The 19482-nt window shown below is 53.3% G+C and overlaps 3 protein-coding genes across 8 annotated transcripts in view; 2 read left to right on the top strand and 1 right to left on the bottom strand.

Moving 5' to 3' along the window:
- The window catches only part of SRPK1 (SRSF protein kinase 1), a 32836-nt gene extending 25011 nt beyond the window's left edge, over positions 1-7825 (top strand). For all 4 annotated transcript variants that reach the window (XM_054087908.1, XM_054087907.1, XM_054087910.1 and 1 more), the window contains 4 exons: positions 121-228; positions 3749-3818; positions 4236-4328; positions 5351-7825. In XM_054087908.1, coding sequence (XP_053943883.1) covers positions 121-228; positions 3749-3818; positions 4236-4328; positions 5351-5535 — 456 coding nt within the window. In that variant the 3' untranslated portion in view covers positions 5536-7825. The remainder of the gene's footprint in view (positions 1-120; positions 229-3748; positions 3819-4235; positions 4329-5350) is intronic.
- Positions 7826-9677: 1852 nt separating this feature from the next.
- Positions 9678-13903, bottom strand: LHFPL5 (LHFPL tetraspan subfamily member 5). Its single transcript, XM_054087942.1, has 3 exons — positions 13448-13903; positions 10484-10720; positions 9678-10301 (listed from the first exon to the last, which is right to left on the bottom strand). The coding sequence occupies exons 1-3, from the start codon at positions 13857-13859 to the stop codon at positions 10282-10284; spliced, it is 669 nt and encodes a 222-aa protein (XP_053943917.1). The 5' UTR covers positions 13860-13903; the 3' UTR covers positions 9678-10281.
- Positions 13123-17907, top strand: CLPS (colipase). 3 transcript variants are annotated; one of them, XM_054087945.1, is made up of 4 exons: positions 13123-13174; positions 16255-16734; positions 17302-17424; positions 17505-17907. In XM_054087945.1, exons 2-4 carry the CDS (start codon positions 16639-16641, stop codon positions 17640-17642), a joined length of 357 nt encoding a protein of 118 aa, XP_053943920.1. In that variant the 5' UTR covers positions 13123-13174; positions 16255-16638; the 3' UTR covers positions 17643-17907. The 3 variants fall into 3 exon arrangements, with proteins under 3 accessions (XP_053943920.1, XP_053943918.1, XP_009562830.1); XM_009564535.2 differs by lacking the exon at positions 13123-13174 and having other exon boundaries at positions 15510-16734; XM_054087943.1 differs by lacking the exons at positions 17302-17424; positions 17505-17907 and having other exon boundaries at positions 13135-13174; positions 15375-16629.
- The last annotated feature ends 1575 nt before the right edge of the window (positions 17908-19482 follow it).

The raw sequence follows: 19482 nt of genomic DNA, 5'->3' as shown, positions 1-19482 counted from the left end.
TGAGGAGGTGAAAATCAGGTGAAATGTAATGGTAGTGACCTCTGATCTGCTCTGGGTTTGTAGGCTGTTGATTCTCCTCTTTTAAACTGTCTCTCTTCCATAAACATCTCTTCTCTTTAGCACAAGCACTTCACTGAAGACATCCAGACCAGACAATACCGATCCTTGGAGGTGTTGATAGGATCAGGGTACAACACCCCTGCTGACATCTGGAGCACAGCGTGCATGGTGAGTGGTGTTATCCGGTGGATTTTAAACTATCTCCTGGTTATCACACCTGTGTGGTGTGCTCCAGGTTGCCGAGTCGCTACCAAGACTGGCAAAAACCCCTCACAAGTGTTCACCAAATTGCCATAGTTGAAGAATACTGTGTTTCCATAACAAAGTGGTTTTGCTTGGTTTTATTTGGCCACCTGTGACTTTCCTTTTGAAAGTTAGTGGTGTTGTACAGCACTGGCAGCTTTGGGGTATGATTGTACTTTGTCATCGTGGAAAAATGAGACAACCACACAGTTCTGAAGACAAAATCATAGAGTCATAGAATAGTTTGAGTTGGAAGGGACCTTAAAGATCATCCAGTTCCAACCCCTCTGCCACGGGCAGGGACACCTCCCACTGGATCAGGCTGCCCAAGGCCCATCCAACCTGGCCTGGAACACCTCCAGGGATGGGGCAGCCACAACTTCCCTGGACAACCTGTTCCAGGGCCTCTCCACTCTCATGGTGAAGAAATTCTTCCTTATATCTAGTCTAAATTTGCTCCTCTCCAGTTTATACCCATTGCCCCTCGTCCTGTCCCTGCAAGCCTTTGTGATCAACCCCTCTCCAGCTTTCCTGTAGCCCCTTTCAGGTACTGGAAGGTGACTATAAGATCTCCTCTGAGCCTTCTCTTCTCTGGGCTGAACAACCCCAACTCTCTCAGCCTGTCCTCATATGAAAGGTGCTCCAGCCCTCGCATCATCATAGAATCACAGAATCACCAGGTTGGAAAGGACCCACTGGATCATCGAGTCCAACCATTCCTAACACTCCCTTAAACCATGTCCCTCAGCACTTCATCCACCCGTTCCTTAAACACCTCCAGGGAAGGCGACTCCACCCCCTCCCTGGGCAGCTGTTCCAGTGCCGATGTCACTGTCGATTCTGTGAAGAATTTTTTTCTGATGTCCATCCTGACCCTCCCCTGGTGGAGCTTGAGGCCATTCCCCCTTGTCCTGTCCCCTGTCACTTGGGAGAAGAGCCCAGCTCCCTCCTCTCCACAACCTCCTTTCAGGCAGTTGTAGAGAGTAATAAGGTCTCCCCTCAGCCTCCTCTTCTCAAGGCTCTCTCAGCTGCTCCTCGTCAGACGTTCTCCAGCCCCTCACCAGCTTTGTTGCTCTTCTCTGGACACACTCCAGAGCCTCAACATCCTTCTTGTGGTGAGGGGCCCAGAACTGAACACAGGATTTGAGGTGCGGTCTCACCAGTGCCGAGTACAGAGGGAGAATCCCCTCCCTGGACCTGCTGGTCACGCCGTTTCTGATCCAAGCCAAGATGCCGTTGGCCTTCTTGGCCACCTGGGCCACCACTGCCTCATGTTCAGTCACTGTCAACCATCACCCCCAGGTCCTTCTCCTCTGTGCAGCTCTCCAGCCACTCTTCCCCCAGTCTGTAGCGCTGCATAGGGTTGTTGTGCCCCAAGTGCAGGACCCGGCATTTGGCCTTGTTGAACCTCATGCCATTGGCCCTCCTCTGGGACCGTTCCAACAGCTCCATCTTCTGTTGAGGATTCCAAAACTGGACCCAATACTCCAGATGAGGTTTCACAAGACAGGAATAGAGGGACAGAATTCCTTCTCACCCTGCTGGCCACGCTGCTTTGGCTGCAGCCCAGGACACGGTTGGCCTTGTGGCGCATGTTGCCGGCTCATGTTGAGCTTTTCATGCTCCAGCACCCCAAGTCCTTCTCCTCAGGGCTGCTCTCAATCCCATCATCCCTCATCCTGTACTGAAATCAGGGATAGCGCCGACCCAGGTGTAGGACCTTACCCTGGCCTTGTTGAACCTCATGAGTTTTTATAAATCTTCTTATGTAAAGAGCCTTTCTGCTGCATCCAGCGCTGTTGCAGATGTCTTCGGTATAATTTCATATTTTAATCATATGCATCCCTTGCATGTTTGGAATCATTTTCTAATCTGAGTAATGCTGAGGCGAGGCTGAAGCTGTTCCTGTAAGAGCTGGCGCGTGGAGAATATGGTGATTAAACAGAACAACAACCAAAAAATCAGTCTAGTCGCTTCCTGCGTGTGCCTCCGGTGTCTCCATTCTGTGTTTTATACAAATCAGGGCTTGGGTTTGGTATTTTAAGCTTGGAAAATAGTGAAATAATTTTTACTGTCTTGGAAAACAAACTGTGATTTAGATGAGTGTGGTAGAATGCGTTAGGGTTGTGTTGTCTCTGCAGAATGTGGGGCCAGAATCATGCAGTGGTTATTCCGAGTGCCCAACTCAATTGTTTGACAACAGCAGTCTGTAAAGACAACCGCGAATGCAGAAGGTCAGAGGTGCTGTTTGGAGTAAAAGTGAATACGTAATGGGTAAACGTGTCGAGGAATTTAGGAGTGGTGACTTGAATGCAAATGTTTTTCTCATTTAAAACATGTTTTTCTATCTACAGACAGATGTTCAGAGATTAACTGTTTCAAAGATGTCTCTACTATCTGAAAATTGTGTAGAGGGGAAGAATCTTTGTTAGACAACATCAAACAAACCTTAGAGCTTGGACATGACATCGTTGTGCAAAATGCTGTTGAGCGGGAAGAGAGGCTAAGCCTGCAAAACACCTGACCTTAACCCAGCTCCACACCAGCTGTGATTTTGGGGTGGTGGTTCACAGAGGGCTCAACACGAGCCAGCAGTGGCCCAGGTGGCCAAGAAGGCCACCAGCATCCTGGCTTGGATCAGCCATGGGGTGGCCAGCAGGAGCGGGGAAGGAATCGACCCCTGGACTCAGTGCTGGTGAGGCTGCGCCTCGAGTCCTGGGTTCGGTTTTGGGCCCCTCAATCCAGGAAGGACATTGAGGGGCTGAAGAGTGTCTGGAGAAGGGAATAGAGCTGGGAAGGGTATGGAGAACAGGGATTCTGGGAGCAGCTGAGGGCCCTGGGGCTGTTTCTCCTGGAGAAGAGGAGGCTGAGGGGAGACCTCATAGCTCTCTGCAGCTCCTGGAGAGGAGATTGGAGCCAGGCGGGTGTTGGGCTCTTCTCCCAAGTGACAAGGGATGGGATGAAAGCAAATGTCCTCAAGTTGCACCAGGAGAGGTTTAGATTGGATATTAGGAAAGATTTCTTCAGTGAAGGAGTGTGAAGCCCTGGCAGAGGCTGCCCAGGGCAGTGGGGGAGTCTCCATCCCTGGAGGGGTTCAGAAACTATGTGGCTGTGGCACTTGGGGACACGGTTTAGCAGGAACAGTGGGGTTGGGCTGATGGTTGGATTGAATGAGCTTAGAGGGCTTTTCTAACCTTAGTTCTATGGTTCTAAGCCTACCACGTTACGCTGTGCATCGTAATTCAGCACAGATGTGCTTGTGATGGTTTTAATGCAGCCGCTAAAACGTTGCAAAGTAATCGCGCGTCTTCGGATGGTCATGGAGTACTGGAGTTTGGCAGTTTTTCTTCCCACCACTTTGCTTCTGCAGAATCAACCTGCGGCGCATCCAGCAGCGTGTGAAGTGTATTAAAGTGATTTAATGTGTTCCTTTCTGTTTGTTTAGGCCTTTGAGTTAGCGACAGGGGACTATCTGTTTGAGCCTCATTCTGGAGAAGATTACTCGCGGGATGAAGGTTTGTCTAGGTCTTTCCTTTCTAAAATAGACGTGAAATACGATGGTTGCTTCTTCAGAACAAGCTTCTCTTACGAGTTAGCAATGCAGAAGCTCCTTGCAAAAACACTTGTTTACCCAAATCTGCACCAACTAAGCACCGTGCAGTGAAATCCGTGTTCTTGTTTCGGTGTTTCCCGTTCCTCTTACCGCTGAATTCGCTATCTCGCTGCGCAAAGCGTTCATGCCTCAAATGGGCCCTCACCTTTTCTCCCCGTTGACTTTGTCCTTGCTTAATGTAATCTGTTTTTAAGTGGATCTCAAAGTGATTTTTAAGGGAGATAATGTCTTTGTCCTTATATCGCAGAGAAGGAAACTGGGGCAGAGAGATGCCTGGTGGGAATGTGTCTCATTGTCTTTTCTCTTGGAAAAAATGCAGATCACATTGCATTGATCATAGAACTTCTGGGGAAGATACCTCGCAAGCTCATTTTGGCAGGAAAATATTCCAAGGAGTTTTTCACCAAAAAAGGTAAAAAGAAGCAAAGCAAATGTCATTTTCCCCCTCGTGTCCTGTCCTGAATACACAAGAGAGCCTTGCTGGAAATAGCAATTAACAATAGATGCTGGCAAAGATGAAGCTTTAAGTCTTTCCTTTGTTTAATGAAAGGCTTTCTCAGTAAAGCGGCAGCTAAAGAGAAGGCGTTTGTGTCTACCTGCTAAAAGCCTCCCGCATCCTAGTGTTTGATGTCTCTGTGTAGATTAAATGCAGCAGGTAGAAAAATAATACTTGTAGACATTTCTTCAGACTGGATGGGGCTTTATTTAGCTGATCTTTGTCAAATAAAGGTGTTGACTTGCCTTTCAAGTCTTCTCTAGACAACTCTGTTCCATTTCTAGCCTGCCCGTCACCTAAATAGTGCCTTGCGTCCTCGGCCACGGTGCTCAGGACACATCATACTGTTATCACCAGACTCAAATAACCCCATAAAATGTATTGAGTCTCAAGAAGATGGTTTTTGACCTGGTTTAATACTGTTTTTCATGAAGTGAACCTTTTAGTAGGGTATTACATCCACAAACCGTGCTGCACACAGTCTGAAGTTAACGGCACAGTGTTTATTTGCATTGTCAACTGGTATAATTGGTGGTTTAATCAAGTTAAGCGATATTTGCTGATATTGGGTAAGAAATAGCAGAAGAGGAAAGGAGCCCTCAAGGAAGTTTGTTTCTAGAGCAGTCTTTAAAAGCAGATAGAAAAGGGGTTTGCTGTAATATATTCCTTCCTTCAGCACAGAATCATAGAATAGTTCGGGTTGGAAGGGACCTTAAAGACCACCCAGTTCCACCCCCTGCCACGGGCAGAGATACCTCCCACTGGATCAGGCTGCCCAAGGCCCATCCAGCCTGGTCCTGAACCCCTCCCTACCATTTATACTTCTTGTGCCCAACTATTCGGAACGGTTCCTGCATCCAATCCGTCTTAATTAGTTGTTCAGTTTATATTATTCAGCTCCTATGACTTGCGCTTAACCTGTCTGGCTTGGTTTTCAGGTGATCTGAAGCACATCACCAAACTGAAGCCCTGGGGCCTTTTTGAAGTCTTGGTGGAGAAATACGAGTGGTCCCAAGAGGATGCAGCTGCATTCACAGACTTCTTATTACCTATGTTGGAGCTGATCCCGGAGAAGCGAGCTACGGCAGCAGAGTGTCTCAGGCACCCCTGGCTTAACTCCTAGAGGCTTTGACCCAACGCCACAGCACTACACTCTGGTTTACAGCATAACGTACACGCTGCCCCTTTCCTAGATCAGTTTTTTTTTCCCCCTTGTTCATTTCCAGTGCGAAGTTCTTCCTTCAAGGCTTCCAAGATTTTAGATAAATCTAACCTGTTTCGCTGAGTTTGCGTGTGTGACTCAATGGGGACTCGTCTCAAGCGGTGGGCGTCATCTGTCTTTTGCCTTGATTGGGCTTTGCCAAAGACGGATTAACGAGAATATGAAGTTTTCCCGAGTCTCCTCCCCGTGACGCTCTGCGCGTTACGGATGTGAGCTCAGCCCTGCTCAGATATCCTCCCTTAGTTAAATTTCAACTCTCCTTTCTTCCTGAGGGGGACGTGGAGATCCAAACGTGTCCTTATCTCACTGACTCAGGAGCTCATTTCTTGCAGTTGACCCACAGGGGGGAGAGGTAGCGCGGCACCAAGGCCGTGGTAGTTCCTTGCAGAGCAAAGACCTCCATCCTCCAACATTTTTAGGTGTCTACTGTGCTCTTTGCTTCCCAGTCACACCCCTTTTCTTTAGTTCTAGCTGCTTCAATCTTTTGAAAAGTGCTATTTAAACCTAGCTCTTAGTATCCTTTATCTCTTCCTCCGAAGTGCCCTCCCCTCTTTTTCCTTCCCTGTGCCCAAATAATCCGAATAATTTCTGAACTTGGTGACATTTTCTACCTTAACACCTGTGCCTGGGACTAAAAGGGGAGAAGCAGAACAGGCAAAAACTGGAACTTGCTCAACGCACAATCTTCAGCGTTCCGATGGGTGCGGAGGTAGCCTTGTTGCAGGCAACTCTTACAACGTTTTAATGAGCTATAACTTTATTTTTTTGGAGGGGGTTATCCCTTCCTGGCACTTTTTTGCCTTGCTTGAGGCGGTTGCTGCATCCGTGAGAGAGTGATTTTCACTGATAACAGTCTACTCTGGCTCTTCAGTTTTGACCATTGGCTTTTTCCCAAGGAAGGGGTGGGCAGCACCTGTATCTCAGCCACGCTATAGCCCTTGACTTTTCAAACTCGACACTTGAAGGACGAGTGTAAAGATTTCTTTTTACTTGCTTCAAGTGCTGGCCTTCAGAAATAATTTCCCAGGATGGGACTGCCTTTTATTTTCTGGGCCATTGGCACAAGGAGAGGTGACAAGTGGAAAAGAACTGACATCTCGATACTGGAGTAGAAGCTGTTTCTAGAGTTACCCCATGTAAAAATGTTCTTTGGGGTTTAATAAACTTCTCAGAGGGGGTTGGATGTCATGAGTTGAATGGGTTCATTTTAATTAAATCACTGTGGTGTTAAGTTTTACATTGGCTTCTTCTAGACTTGCCCATCCTATTGCAGATTCAGTGCATCCCACTCTACTCTAAAACAGGATTTGGCAGCGTTCGGGACTTCAGAGGCACTTCCTTACCCTGGACCAAACAGATCTATTTAAGAAGGGGAGAAGGTTTCGGATTCGCGATGGCTCGCAGAGGACAGAAGCTGCTGGAAGCCCCGTAGATGCTATCCGAGCTGATTATGTTACCAAAGCTGCCAAGACCACTGTTACACAGCGCTGTGTGCGCGTTTGGCCATCCTGTTCGTAAGGATCCTTCATTCATAAACGCTGGTGTCATTAAATCCACTTGAAGCAGAGTTTCTCCAGTCCGGTGGCTGATGAGGCTCATTAACAGGAATCACGCTGCATGTTCTTTTAGGGTAGATCAGGTCCTCTATGCATATAATCGAAAATTAAAGGAAGGTAACATACCAAAAGAGTTTTAAACTGCTGATTTGACTTTTTTTTTTTTATTATTATTTTTTATTTTTTCCTTTCTTCTGGAGCTTTTCCAGTCATGTATCACTTCCCTGTCCGTCGCAGAAGGACGGCAGCCAGGACTGGGTTCCAGAATCCCTTCTCTCTGCAGATGCAGTGGCAGCGCGATTTCTCTTGGCGTGAAAGCTCCCTCGGTCCTGGGGGCTTGAGGGTGGCTGACTAAAGAACTTTTCTTAGGTGGGGTCCACACACTTCGACTCTGAGTGCTTCTTCCCTTCCTTCACCACCCCTGACTGGAGGAAGAAGGGTTTTTTATCGTTCTAGAGCCACCTCGTGAGTCGGAGCCCGCAGGAGCGCCTGCCTTGTACCCTCTGCTCCTTCACTTGGGGTTATTACGTTTCCAAATTGCCGTGAAGTGCTCCCACTAAAGGATTTGTATTTGCTGTGTCAGTCTAAAACCTGAAGGAAAATACATTTTTATTCTTTCTACTTCGGTGCTTTGTCTTTTTTTTGTTTTGTTTTTCCTTTGTGAAAGCCGTACAATAAAGAGATTATTTAATAACTGAGCCCTACTCCTCATCTCTTCCCTCCATCAATCTGTTCGGAGCCCATCGCTTGACTTTTCTTTGCTAGGGAGCACTTTTGATTTCCAGAATGGGAAGCAGGGAGATGGTTTGGGATTTTGTAACTGGTGGTGTGGTCTATTTAAGAAGGGGAGAAAAGCAGGAAAGCTCTGTTGAAATGCCTCCATCCCTTTTTCCTCCGAGTCTGTCGCATCTCTGCTGTCCTCCCTGGCAAAGAGAATGAACAAAACCTTCCCCAAGGTTTATTTTATTGAAGGGAAAGCGTGAAACTGGAAGGTGCTGAATTGAATCGAGTGCTGTAGGGACTGACAAATGACAGCGTGTAGAAATGTAAACCTTATTAGAGGCTAATTGGGTTCTGCTTGGGTGAGAACTGCATGGGCTGAGGTGCTGCTTTCTCTTCTGCAGGAGTGGACTGTGCCGGCGCCGCTGCAGGTGGGATGAGAAATGATGGCTAAATGGGATTAATCAGCTGGAACACAGAGCCGATGCCAACCAGCACCAGCTGCCACGGTGTGCAGGTGCTGTTAGAGGCTGCTGCAGCCCGGCAGATGGATTTTTCCCAGGAAAAACAACCCTCCTTTTACAAAGGTGGTGTTTGGTTGTTGCTTGGAGTGGAAGCTGATGCACAGCTTTGCTAGGAATTGGCTTTATTATGGTATTTTTGGATTACAAGGGACAACCCGAGAGGTGGCAGAGGCTTCCCCCTGCCCCAAGGAGACCAGCACGACATCCGAAAACACGCATGGGTTTTATTCAGAAGTAATTTCCTCGAGAGGAGGTGTACAAACCCCTAAAAACAGCAAATCGCCCTCCTCCTCCTTTTCCCCCCAGGCTCCAATCCTTTTCCCCCAAACCCAATCCTGCGTCCGGTTTGGGCTCTTCCCATCGCATAAACTCGATGAGAGTTGGGAGCCGGTAGTGCTGGAAAGAGCAGTTGTAGAAAATCCATGGAAGCTGGTGCGTTTAAAGCTCCTGGAAAAGTCACTTGAAAGAGCAGAACTGATGGAAGAAGAGCTGGAGGTGTCCCTGGGAAGAGAAAAACCACCTCAGCTGCCGCGCGATGAGCAGGGCGTCAAATTTTAAGCAGGTTTTATTTTGTCGCTGAGCAAGGATTTGTGTTCTCCTGATTTCAGGAGGCAAAGTTAAGGCTTTCCCCTTTGCCCACAACTAAACCCACTGTGACAACAGCACCAAAATCCCCAGAGCTGGCGATGCTTTAGCAATCAAACTACACCAGCGACATCGCAGCGTGCTTCTGCTTCAGAAACTGTCAGCCTCTGGCCTGGACGGGCGCACACACTCCTGGGTTGAGAACTGGTTGGATGGCCCAGAGAGTGGTGGTCAATGGAGTTACCTCCAGCTGGAGGTCGGTCACAAGTGGGGTTCCTCAGGGCTCAGTACTGGGTCCAGCTCTGTTCAATGTCTTTATCAATGACCTGGATGAAGGCATTGAGTGCACCCTCAGCAAGTTTGCAGATGACACTAAGCTGGGAGGAAGTGTGGATCTGCTGGAGGGTAGGGAGGCTCCAAAGGGATCTGAACAGGATGGACTGCTGGGCCGAGACCAATGGGATGAGGTTTAACAAGGCCAAATGCCGGGTCCTGCACTTGGGGCACAACAACCCTATGCAGCGCTACAGACTGGGGGAAGAGTGCCTGGAGAGCTGCATGGAGGAGAAGGACCTGGGGGTAATGGTTGACTGAACATGAGCCAGCGGTGGCCCAGCTGGCCAAGAAGGCCAACGGAATCTTGGCTTGGATCAGAAAAGGTGTGACCAGCAGGGCCAGGGAGGGGATTCTCCCTCTGTACTCGGCACTGGTGAGACCACACCTCGAGTACTGTGTTCAGTTCTGGGCCCCTCACCACAAGAAGGATGTTGAGGCTCTGGAGTGTGTCCAGAGAAGAGCAACGAAGCTGGTGAGGGGCTGGAGAACGTCTGACGAGGAGCGGCTGAGAGAGCCTTGAGAAGAGGGGGCTGAGGGGAGACCTTATTGCTCTCTACAACTACCTGAAAGGAGGTTGTGGAGAGGAGGGAGCTGGGCTCTTCTCCCCAGTGACAGGGGACAGGACAAGGGGGAATGGCCTCAAGCTCCGTCAGGGGAGGGTCAGGTTGGATATCAGAAAAAAATTCTTCACGGAAAGAGTCATCGGGCACTGGAACAGCTGCCCAGGGAGGGGGTTGAGTCGTCTTCCCTGGAGGTGTTTAAGGAACGGGTGGATGAAGTGCTGAGGGACATGGTTTAGGGAGTGTTAGGAATGGTTGGACTCCATGATCCAATGGGTCCTTTCCAACCTGGTGATTCTGTGATTCTTTGCTGGGAAGAAAGGTTCAAAACCACCGCGGGCAGCACTTACATGGTGATGAGTTCTGTCAGTCATTGCCCTCTTCTTCTGTAAAACAAAGATTATTACAGTGTTAATGGGTTACAGGAATAACAACACAGGGATGAGGCTGTCTTTACTGTTCTTCTCCCACTGGAGGATGCCACCAGCCCCCAACTAACAGCCAGCGGCGGCTGGGTGGGAACGCTCTGCAGCGGGATGGGCTCAGACCTCAGCTGCACTACCTTTACCTTTACTTTCCACTTTAAAATCAGAAGGGAGGAGGTTGTCCTGCCGGTTCCCCAACACAAAGGCCAAGAAGGAGAGGATGAGAGCGTCGAGGATGCCGATGATGCAGAGGATGTACGCCCAGCGCACGGTGCAGGCACCCAGGGTGTATTTGTCTGTCTTGTCCCCACACATGCGCTTCACCTCGCTCGAGTCCCAGCCGTCGGGGTAGATGAGGCAGCCGATCATCAGCCCGGTCGCTGTGAGGAGAGGGAGGTGTTACAACAGCCACATGTCAGAATCATGGAATGGTTTGGGTTGGAAGGGACCTCAAAGCCCATCCAGTTCCACCCCCTGCCATGGGCAGGGACACCTCCCGCTGGATCAGGGGCTCCAAACCCCATCCAACCTGGCCTGGAACCCCTCCAGGGATGGGGCAGCCACCACTGCTCTGGGCAACCTGGGCAAAATCCTCAAAATGAAGAATTTCTTCCTAAGATCTCATCTCAATCTCCCTTCTTTCAGCTGAAAACCATTCCCCTCATCCCCTCCCTGCCCTCCAAGAGCCCCTCTCCAGCTCTCCTGGAGCCCCTTTCAGCACTGGAAGCTGCTCTAAGGTCTCCCTGCACCTTTCTTTTCTCCAGGCTGAACACCCCCAACTCTCTCAGCCCATCTAATAACAATACCTGCTGAGCCAATACCGCACGTGGAGGGGCACAGCGTGGCTGCATCCGGCCACAACCACAATGCTGCAAACCAGATAAATGCTACGGATCATCTAACTAGGTTTAAACATTCCCCACACCCATGGGTTCTGCTTCATCCACGCTTGCTGCAGGTGGGAAGGAGCAGGATAGAGCACTCTGCCTTCCCATGAGCTCGGCATGCTGCTATCCAGCAAGGATGCGCCGCAGCAGCATCTCCCATCATCGCGTTACCCAGGCAACATCTCTCCTCCCTCCGCGTGCATCCCTGGCTGTCACTTCAAAGAACAAAACTGGGATGGATTTAGTCTGTACAAGGTAAGGAACCTTATTATTGCCCCGTGCGTAGCTGGATTTCAGCTTATGCTCTGCCGAGGTCGCAGCTTTGCAGGCAGATGAATTCTGCTTGTTCAGCTGGGGTGGTTCCAGCCCGGCCGTGAGCCACCGGCTCCTCGTGCAGCCGTTCTCCTCGCACACACGACCTCGACGGCCGCTCCAGCCCGGCCACGCGGCCCTTGGCACATCATCGACCTTGTGGCTTTGCCATGGGAGTTGCAACAAACCCAGCGCGAGCTGCCGAAGGGCCGTTTCCAGCCAAGCGGCTCATATCCCAGAAGTGCTTTTTTCCCCCCTCTCCCTACACGCTCGGAGAATTCGTTGTTGTATTTGCTGGACGAGAGCAACGGAGTTCAGCAGGGAGAAGAGCCAAGCTCATCCACAAGACTTTGGGATGTGATTAACAGAGGTGCTTTGCATTCTCCGCTCTTCTCTTGGTGCAGAGCATGGAAGTCCCCGGGCTTTGTTGTCTTCTCACACGAGTGTGAGGATCTCTCAGGTTCATCCCATGCAAGAAATAATCGGAGCTCTGGGTGAGCGGCCGTTTGCTCCTGCCCTCCATGGGCATCCCCTCCTGCAGCGGTGAGATGCTCCCTGCGCCGTATCACAGCCTTTTCTCCATCGCTGGGCGCTCGCTAAGCCAGAAAATGCTTTCGGAGTGGTTGCCTCACCCTTTGCCAATGGTTTTTCCCCTTGGTTTGGGGCCAGGAGAGAGGCAAGGCCAGCAGGCAGCTTCCTACGCCTGCACAGAGCATCCCTGAGGAGCAGCTGGTTTCTTTTCTACTTAATTACTTTTCCCCGTAGCTAACAGAGAGGAGGGGCGTGGAGAAATGGAGGAAGCTGGAAAGAAATTGCTTCTCCCACGAAAACGCACACTTGGTGCAGAGCAAAGGTCAGAAAACGGATCTGCTCATCACCTGCTCCGGTTCTAAAACCACTCCCAGCACCGCAGCAGCACCTGCAGCACCCGGTGGTGGCTCCAAAGCTCCGGAGAGCCCGATTGATGTGGAGAAACTGGGCTGGTGGGGGTTTATTCAGGCTCATCCGCGTGGATGGAGCTGCCTGGGCTGGGTTTTTCTCCTGCATCCAGCACAAAACCCATATGGAAAGCCTCACCTACGAAAGCAAAGCCTTTCCCTGCGCTGCCTCCCTGCGAGGCTGAGCTGCCCTAAGCCTCTTAGGTAAATCTTCGCTTGAGCTCCTTTCTTGAGCCACCCCCACGCCACAGCCGTCCTCCCGCAGGGTTTCATTCGCGGTGCCCGAGGGATGCGGACGGTCATAAATGATGCAGGAGCAGCAAAAGAGTGGGTGTTGAGTTTCAGCTGAGGCTTCCAAGGCAGCAGCTGAATTACAGGTGCCTCAGGTGTCTCGTTGCATTGAGGGAGGGATGGGAAAGGCTGGGGATGCGCAGGAATGAGCAGAGGGATGAGCAGAAGAGTAGGAAAACGTGGGTGATGATATCAAACCCTATGGTGAGTCTCCTCCTCCCGTTCCACCTCCCCCTGTCTGTCGTTCTCTGAGGGAGTCACCGGTTGCCGCAGGAGGTACCACAGGCACCAAATAACCCAGGAAACATTATCCCTCATTAATTCCTGCAGGATCCCCTGCAGCGTTTGGTGCTCTGATGCTCTGAAGCCGCGACCCGTGGGGCGATGGCTGGAGGAGAGAGCCCAGGTAAGCGGGAAGGGGCTGTGTTGGGCTGTTGGTTTTGCACGCGGTGAAGAGCATCCCCCAACGCACAGCGAGACTGTTTGATCTCAATTACTCTGACACTGTAAAATCCCTCCTGGTAACCACTAAAGGGGAGGAAATGGGGTATGAGGGTTGTGCTGGTGTCCTTTTCCCGGCCAGACTCCCCCAGGAAGAGCCAAGGGGAGGGCAGGGAGGGAAAAGCAGCTGTGGTTGGACCAGCGGCAGCCCCCGAGCATCACCCCCAGCCCCGCTCACCTGCCGCCAGCTGCATCCAAGCGCAGACTTTATAGACGGTGGCTGCGTTGCAGAAGAAGAAGAGGCTGAAGCAGAGGATGGAGCCGATGATGAGGAAGGTGGAGATGCCGACGAAGAACATGGCAGTTTTGAAGGCGCTGGAAGGGATGGTGCCGAAGTCGAGGGGGCTGCCTTTGCAGATGAGCTCTCCGGTGAGCGCGTTGCCGATGCAGTAGGAGAAGAGGCCGAAGTAACCGGCTTGCGGCGTGTCGATGCTGTCGCCGATCCAGTAGGGCTGGATGAAGGTCACCACCATCAGGATGGAGAAGCAGAGGGTGAAGAGAGCCCAGAGCACCCCCATGGCCCGTGCGTTCCTCACATAGTTGGTGTGGTAGATCCGAGCCGCCTCCTGCGCCGGCAGCAGCTTGGGCATGGCGGGGGCACCGGCACCGGCACCGGGGGGCCCCGCCCCGGCGGGAGGGGGGGGCTGCGGGGGGGGAAAGGACCGCCCTTGGGCAGAGAGAGCCCCCTCCGAGCGGGGGGAATGGGGTCTGACCCGGGATGCACCTGCGACCCCGGGATACAGCTCTGGGATGCTCCTGGGATGAGCCCTGTGTCCCCGGGATACGGCTCTGGGATGAAGGATGCACTCTCTGTCCCCGGGATATGGCTCTGGGATGAAGGATGCACCCTGTATCCCCGGGATATGGCTCTGGGATGAAGAATGAGCCCTGTGTCCCCGGGATATGGCTCTGGGATGAAAGATGAGCCCTGTGTCCCCGGGATATGGCTCTGGGATGAAGGATATGCCCTCTATCCCCGAGATACAGCTCTGGGATGCTCCTGGGATGCGCCCTATATCCCCGGGATATGGCTCTGGGATGAAGGATGCGCCCTGTATCCCCGGGAATCGGCTCTGGGATGCTCTCGGGATGAGCCCTTGGGAATGTGCCCTGCACCCCCGGGATGCGCCTCTAGGACGCGCCCTATATCCCCGGGAAACTCCTCTGGAATGCTCCCGAGATGCGTCTTGCGTCCCCGGGATACGGCTCTGGGATGAAGGATGTACCCTCTATCCCCGGGATACACCACTGGGATGAAGGATGCGCCCTGTATCCCCGCGATACGGCTCTGGAATGCTCCTGAGATGCTCTCGGGATGAGCCCTTGGAATGTGCCCTGCACCCCCGGGATGTGCCTCTGGGATGCGCTCCGTGTCCCTAGGATATGGCTCTGGGATGCTCCCAGGATGCACACTGTGTCCCTGGGACGTGTCCGTAGGATGAGCCCTTGGGGTGTGCCCTGCACCCCTGGGATGTGTCCCTGGGGTCTTTCCTATGTCCCTGGGATATACCCCTGGGATATACCCCTGGGACAGACCCTGTTTTGCCGGGCTATGCTCCCAGGATGTGCCCTTGGGATGACTTTGTCCCCCCTGGGATGCACCGTGTGTCCCCAGGATGTGCCCCTGAGATGAGCACAAAACTGAATATCCAGTCTAACCCTCCCCTGGTGCAACTTGAGGCCATTTCCTCTCATCCCATCCCCTGTGGCTTGGGAGAAGAGCCCAACACCCACCTCACCACAACCTCCTTTCCAGGAGCTGCAGAGAGCACAGTGTAACGCGGTGGGCTTAGAACCATAGAATTGAGATTGGAAAAGCCCTCTAAGCTCATCCAGTCCAACCATCAGCCCAACCTGACCATCCCTGCTAAACCGTGTCCACAAATCCAACGACCACATGGTTTCTGAACCCCTCCATGGATGGAGAATCCACCACTGCCCTGGGCAGCCTCTGCCAGGGCTTCACCGCTCCTTCACTGAAGAATCTTTTCCTAATATCCAATCTAAACCTCTCCTAGTGCAATTTCAGCATGTTTGCTTTCATCCTGTCCCTTGTTACATGGGAGAAGAGCCCAACACCCGCCTGGCTCCAATCTCCTCTCCAGGAGCTGCAGAGAGCGATGAGGTCTCCCCTCAGCCTCCTCTTCTCCAGGCTAAACAGTCCCAGGGCCCTCTGCTGCTCCCAGAATCCCTGTTCTCCAGACCCTTCACAGCTCTGTTCCCTTCTCCATACACGTTCCAGCCCTTCAATGTCCTTCTTGGATTGAGGGGCCCAAAACTGAACCCTGGATTTGAGGTTCAGCCTCACCAGCACCGAGTCCAGGGGTCGATCCCTTCCCCGCTCCTGCTGGCCACCCCATGGCTGATCCAAGCCAGGATGCTGGTGGCCCTCTTGACCACCTGGGCTGCTGCTGGCTCGTGTTCAGTCGTTATCAACCAACACCCCAAGGTCTTTTCCACCGGGCAGCTTTGCAGCCGCTCTCCCCCAAGCCTGGAGCTCTGTGGGGTTGCTGTCACCCAAGTGCAAAACCCACCACTTTTGGCCACCTTGGGACTTTCTCCAGGAGCCACATCTTCCCGAGGGACTACAGAGGCTCAGCTCCTGCCGGAGGGTCCATATACCACATGCCAGGTCACCAGCCAACCCACGGCCAGCGCCAGCCCCAGTGTCACCTGCCCAGAGGTTAATCATTGCCGGAGCAGCCGGGCCAACGCCGGTGTGAAAAGCTGTGCCATTCCCAGGGCTGTTTTCCTTTCCTGAGCGTGGAACGCTGCGAGCAAACACCTGGCAGGGCAGGGTGCAATGGTGACCCATGGGATGGGGGACCTCAGTGGGCTCCAGAGCACCGATCGGGGCGGGCAGGACGCTGGCGGGAGGGAGTGCTCACTCCTGCCTTGCTTTGGGTTTTCTCAAGAAGGTTTCTTGGCACCTGCGATCATCATGTTCAACCGATAGAGGATCTGGGGGTGGCTGCTTTCCCACAGTGTCATCTCGTGATTGCCCATGAACCCATCAGCCAGTCTTGGAGAACCTCGGCTTCTTGGAGGTCAGAGGGAAGGAGAGGAGAGAGGACTGGAAATCTTGTCCGGTGAAGGATAGAAGCACTCTTACTTCACGTTGACTTTGGCTGGAGGAGCTGCCAAAGGGCAGATTGGCCTTGCTGGTGGAGGACGGTCACCTGGGGACACCCCGAGACGTTCCCATCATGGCACCGCTTGGCATCGCTGTTTTCCAGCCCCGGGCAGGGCGACGTGGCGCTGCCCCAATGCCACGAGTTGGGGTGTGATAGGAGGAGCCACTTCAGCTGACGGAGGTGCCCGCTATAAAGCACCCGCTGGCCCCAAGGAGAAGACATTAGCGAGCCCACCATGGCCAACGAGCTGCCCCTCTGCCTGTTCCTGGTCCTGCTGCTCCTGGCACCGGCTTTGCCTGCTCCGCACGCCCGAGGGCTCATCTTCAACTTGGTAAGAGGGACAGTGGCCCGGCCCTCGGCACAGGATGTCCCGAGCGATGTGTTGGGTAGGCTGGAGGGGTCTGTGGTCCTTTGGACATCCCAAGGTGATGGCCACAGCCACCAAGAGCAAAACTTATTTGCATCTGGGGAAACTGAGGCAGGTGGAGATTGTGTGCTGGATTTTCCAGGGTTGTGAGGGATCTCAGGGTCCATGAAAGCAGCTGAGCAAAAGGACGAGGAAGCCTGAAAGCGGATGAGATTGAAGCTCTTTGCAGCCTGCACCCATGGAGCCCCTCTCCCGGGAGGGTTCGCAGGGAATGGGGAAGGGAGGATGCTTTCTCTGTGGTGTTTCAGCCCCGTTCCCATGAGCCGGGCAGAAAACAGCCCTTCTGCGGGTGGTGTTTTGGACTGGACTAAGGCAAAACCTGCAGGCAGGAGGTTCAGGTGTGCTGAGCTCCAGCCCAAAGGCAGAGCTGATGCCCGACACCCACCCAAACCCCCCCCTGGACCCAGAGCTGGGAGGGATTAGGTGGGGACAGAGAGGGACCTGGTGCTCACCCCCTGCCTCGTGGCACAGGACACCGGCGAGCTGTGCATGCAGAGCGCCCAATGCAAGAGCGGCTGCTGCCACCGCAACGGTGGCCTCAGCATGGCCCGATGCGCACCGAAGGCGGCCGAATTCCAGGAGTGCTCGCCAAAGGTACGTGTTCCCCTTCTCCCGGGGGCAGCCAGGGATGAGGTCCTCTCCCTGGAGCTGCACCGTGCCTCGGTTCCTCGCAGAGCCTCTATGGGGTCTACTACAACTGTCCCTGCGAGAGCGGCTTGACCTGCGATTCTGATAAGACCATCATAGGGTCCATCACCAACAGCAACTTCGGCATCTGCAAGGACAGCCGGGGATCCAAAGGGTTGCAGTGAAGGAAAAAGAATCCCTGGGGCTTCCCTGTGCTGCCCTCGCCTTTCCCCACCCCCGGGGATACCCGGACTTGTCTGCATCGCTCCGGCTACAGGGGGTCCAGTAAAGAGCATCTGCTGTGAGCTGCAAGCTGGGCTTTTCACTTGATGTATCCTTCCAGCCTGGGATGGGACAGCAGGGCTAGAAGGTCCTGGAAAAATCTGCAAGGATGTGGTGGCTTTGCCTACGCAATGACAGACTCAGAGAGTTGGGGTTGTCCAGCCTGGAGAAAAGAAGGCTGTGAGGAGACCTTAGAGCATCTTCCAGTACTTGAAAGGGGCTCCAGGAAAGCTGGGGAGGGGCTCTGGATCAGGGAGGGCAGGGATGGGATGAGGGGGAATGGCTTTAAATTGGAAGGGGGAAGATTGAGATGAGAACTTAGGAAGAAATGTTCTTCTGAGAAGGTGGGGAGCCCCAGGTTGCCCAGAGCAGTGGTGGCTGCCCCATCCCTGGAGGGGTTCCAGGCCAGGTTGGATGGGGCTTGGAGCCTCTGATCCAGTGGGAGGTGTCCCTGCCCATGGCATTGGGTGGAACTGGATGGGCTTTGAGGTCCCTCCCAACCCAACCCATTCCATGATTCGATGATCCTACGTGTGCACATCATACGCAGTTGTAGAAGAAGCCGGGCCAGCGGGGAGCCGTGGGGCGAGCTCTGCTCGGGGGGAGCCTTAGCAAAGGGGGTGCAGGGGAAGATGCAGCAGCTCCAGGATCTGAGGGAGCTGCTCACGTTGTCCTGGACTCAATTTATTTGCTGCTGCAGCTGCTCTGGTTGGAAACACCCCTGGAAAAGATTTGTCACTGGAGAAGAGGGACTTGAAGGTGGGGATCAAAGCTGTGGGTGCTCGGGGTGTTTGGTGGTTGTGTCCGGCACACTGTGGGCTCTGGATGACCCCATGCGTGGGAACTGCATCTCCTCGTGGTGGGCAGATGTTGCCAGGAGGTGGTTGGCCAGGTACAAGTCCTCCTTGAATAGGATCCCATATGGGCAGCAGTCGTACGAGCCATGAGGTCCTCTCATGCAGCACCTCCACCAGCATCTCACAAAGCATCTTCTCCAGCTGTGAGAAGCTTCAGGAATTCCGGCTGGATCTGGGGCGAGGTGGTGCTGGGAGCAGCTCCGGTTGGCAGCGAGGGGGCAAATCCCCTTAACTCTGCATCCCGTGGAGCTGTGCCCAGCACAGGGGGTGACGCCAGCTCCGACCCAACATTTGGGCGTGGGGAGGGGACACAAACGTGCTGCAGGGCTGGAGGGGGCAGCAGGAGATGGAGGAGTCACCAGAGGGTGGGTTTGTGGCTTCTCCAGTGCCGTCTTCACCCCATGGGTTTCTAACCGTGGGGGCAGGATGAGCACCGGGCACCCACAGCTCCAGGTCCTCATCGCTCCAAGGGTCCCCCATGGTGGATCTGCAGTGGGTTGGGGGTCGTGGGGGGTTGGGGTAGCTGAGGACATCCTGCAGAAACTCTTCTTTCTAAGACAAAGGAGAGCAGCGGCTGGAGGAGCTGCAGCTGCCAGAACACCAGGGACACAGCTGGGAGGGTCTCAAGGCTTTGGGGGGGGGATGTTCCACCATGAGGGGGGACATGGAGGGATGGGACAGGGGATGCTCCAAGGACCCACTGGCACCTGCCACCCGGCTCAGTTGGAACTGAGGGATGGGGAAACCACGGAGCTGCCTCTTAGGTTTAATCTTGTGGTGGGTGACGAAAGCTTTGAGGGTCACAGTCTCATCACAGCAGGTGGCGACCAGTTTGATGTCCTCATGGATGCAGGATGAAGCCTGGAGGAAGGGGGGTGATGGGCAC

This window comes from Cuculus canorus, chromosome 24 (assembly GCF_017976375.1).
Source record: "Cuculus canorus isolate bCucCan1 chromosome 24, bCucCan1.pri, whole genome shotgun sequence".
Taxonomy (NCBI): Eukaryota; Metazoa; Chordata; class Aves; order Cuculiformes; family Cuculidae; genus Cuculus; species Cuculus canorus.
Note: the sequence above shows the minus strand (reverse complement) of the source record. Positions and strands in the feature narration are given on the sequence as shown.

Bases quoted from the DNA above. Each gene is read 5' to 3' on its own strand.
- CLPS (XM_054087943.1), top strand. From the start codon at position 13,153: ATGGCTGGAGGAGAGAGCCCAG. The intron at 13,175-15,374 runs GTAAGCGGGAAG...TCTCCTCTCCAG, and splicing joins GGCTGGAGGAGAGAGCCCAG to GAGCTGCAGAGAGCGATGAG.
- LHFPL5 (XM_054087942.1), bottom strand. From the start codon at position 13,859: ATGCCCAAGCTGCTGCCGGCGCAGGAGGCGGCTCGGATCTACCACACC. The intron at 10,721-13,447 runs GTGAGCGGGGCT...CTCTCCTCACAG, and splicing joins TTGGATGCAGCTGGCGGCAG to CGACCGGGCTGATGATCGGC. The intron at 10,302-10,483 runs GTAAAGGTAGTG...TTTGTTTTACAG, and splicing joins TTTTAAAGTGGAAAGTAAAG to AAGAAGAGGGCAATGACTGA.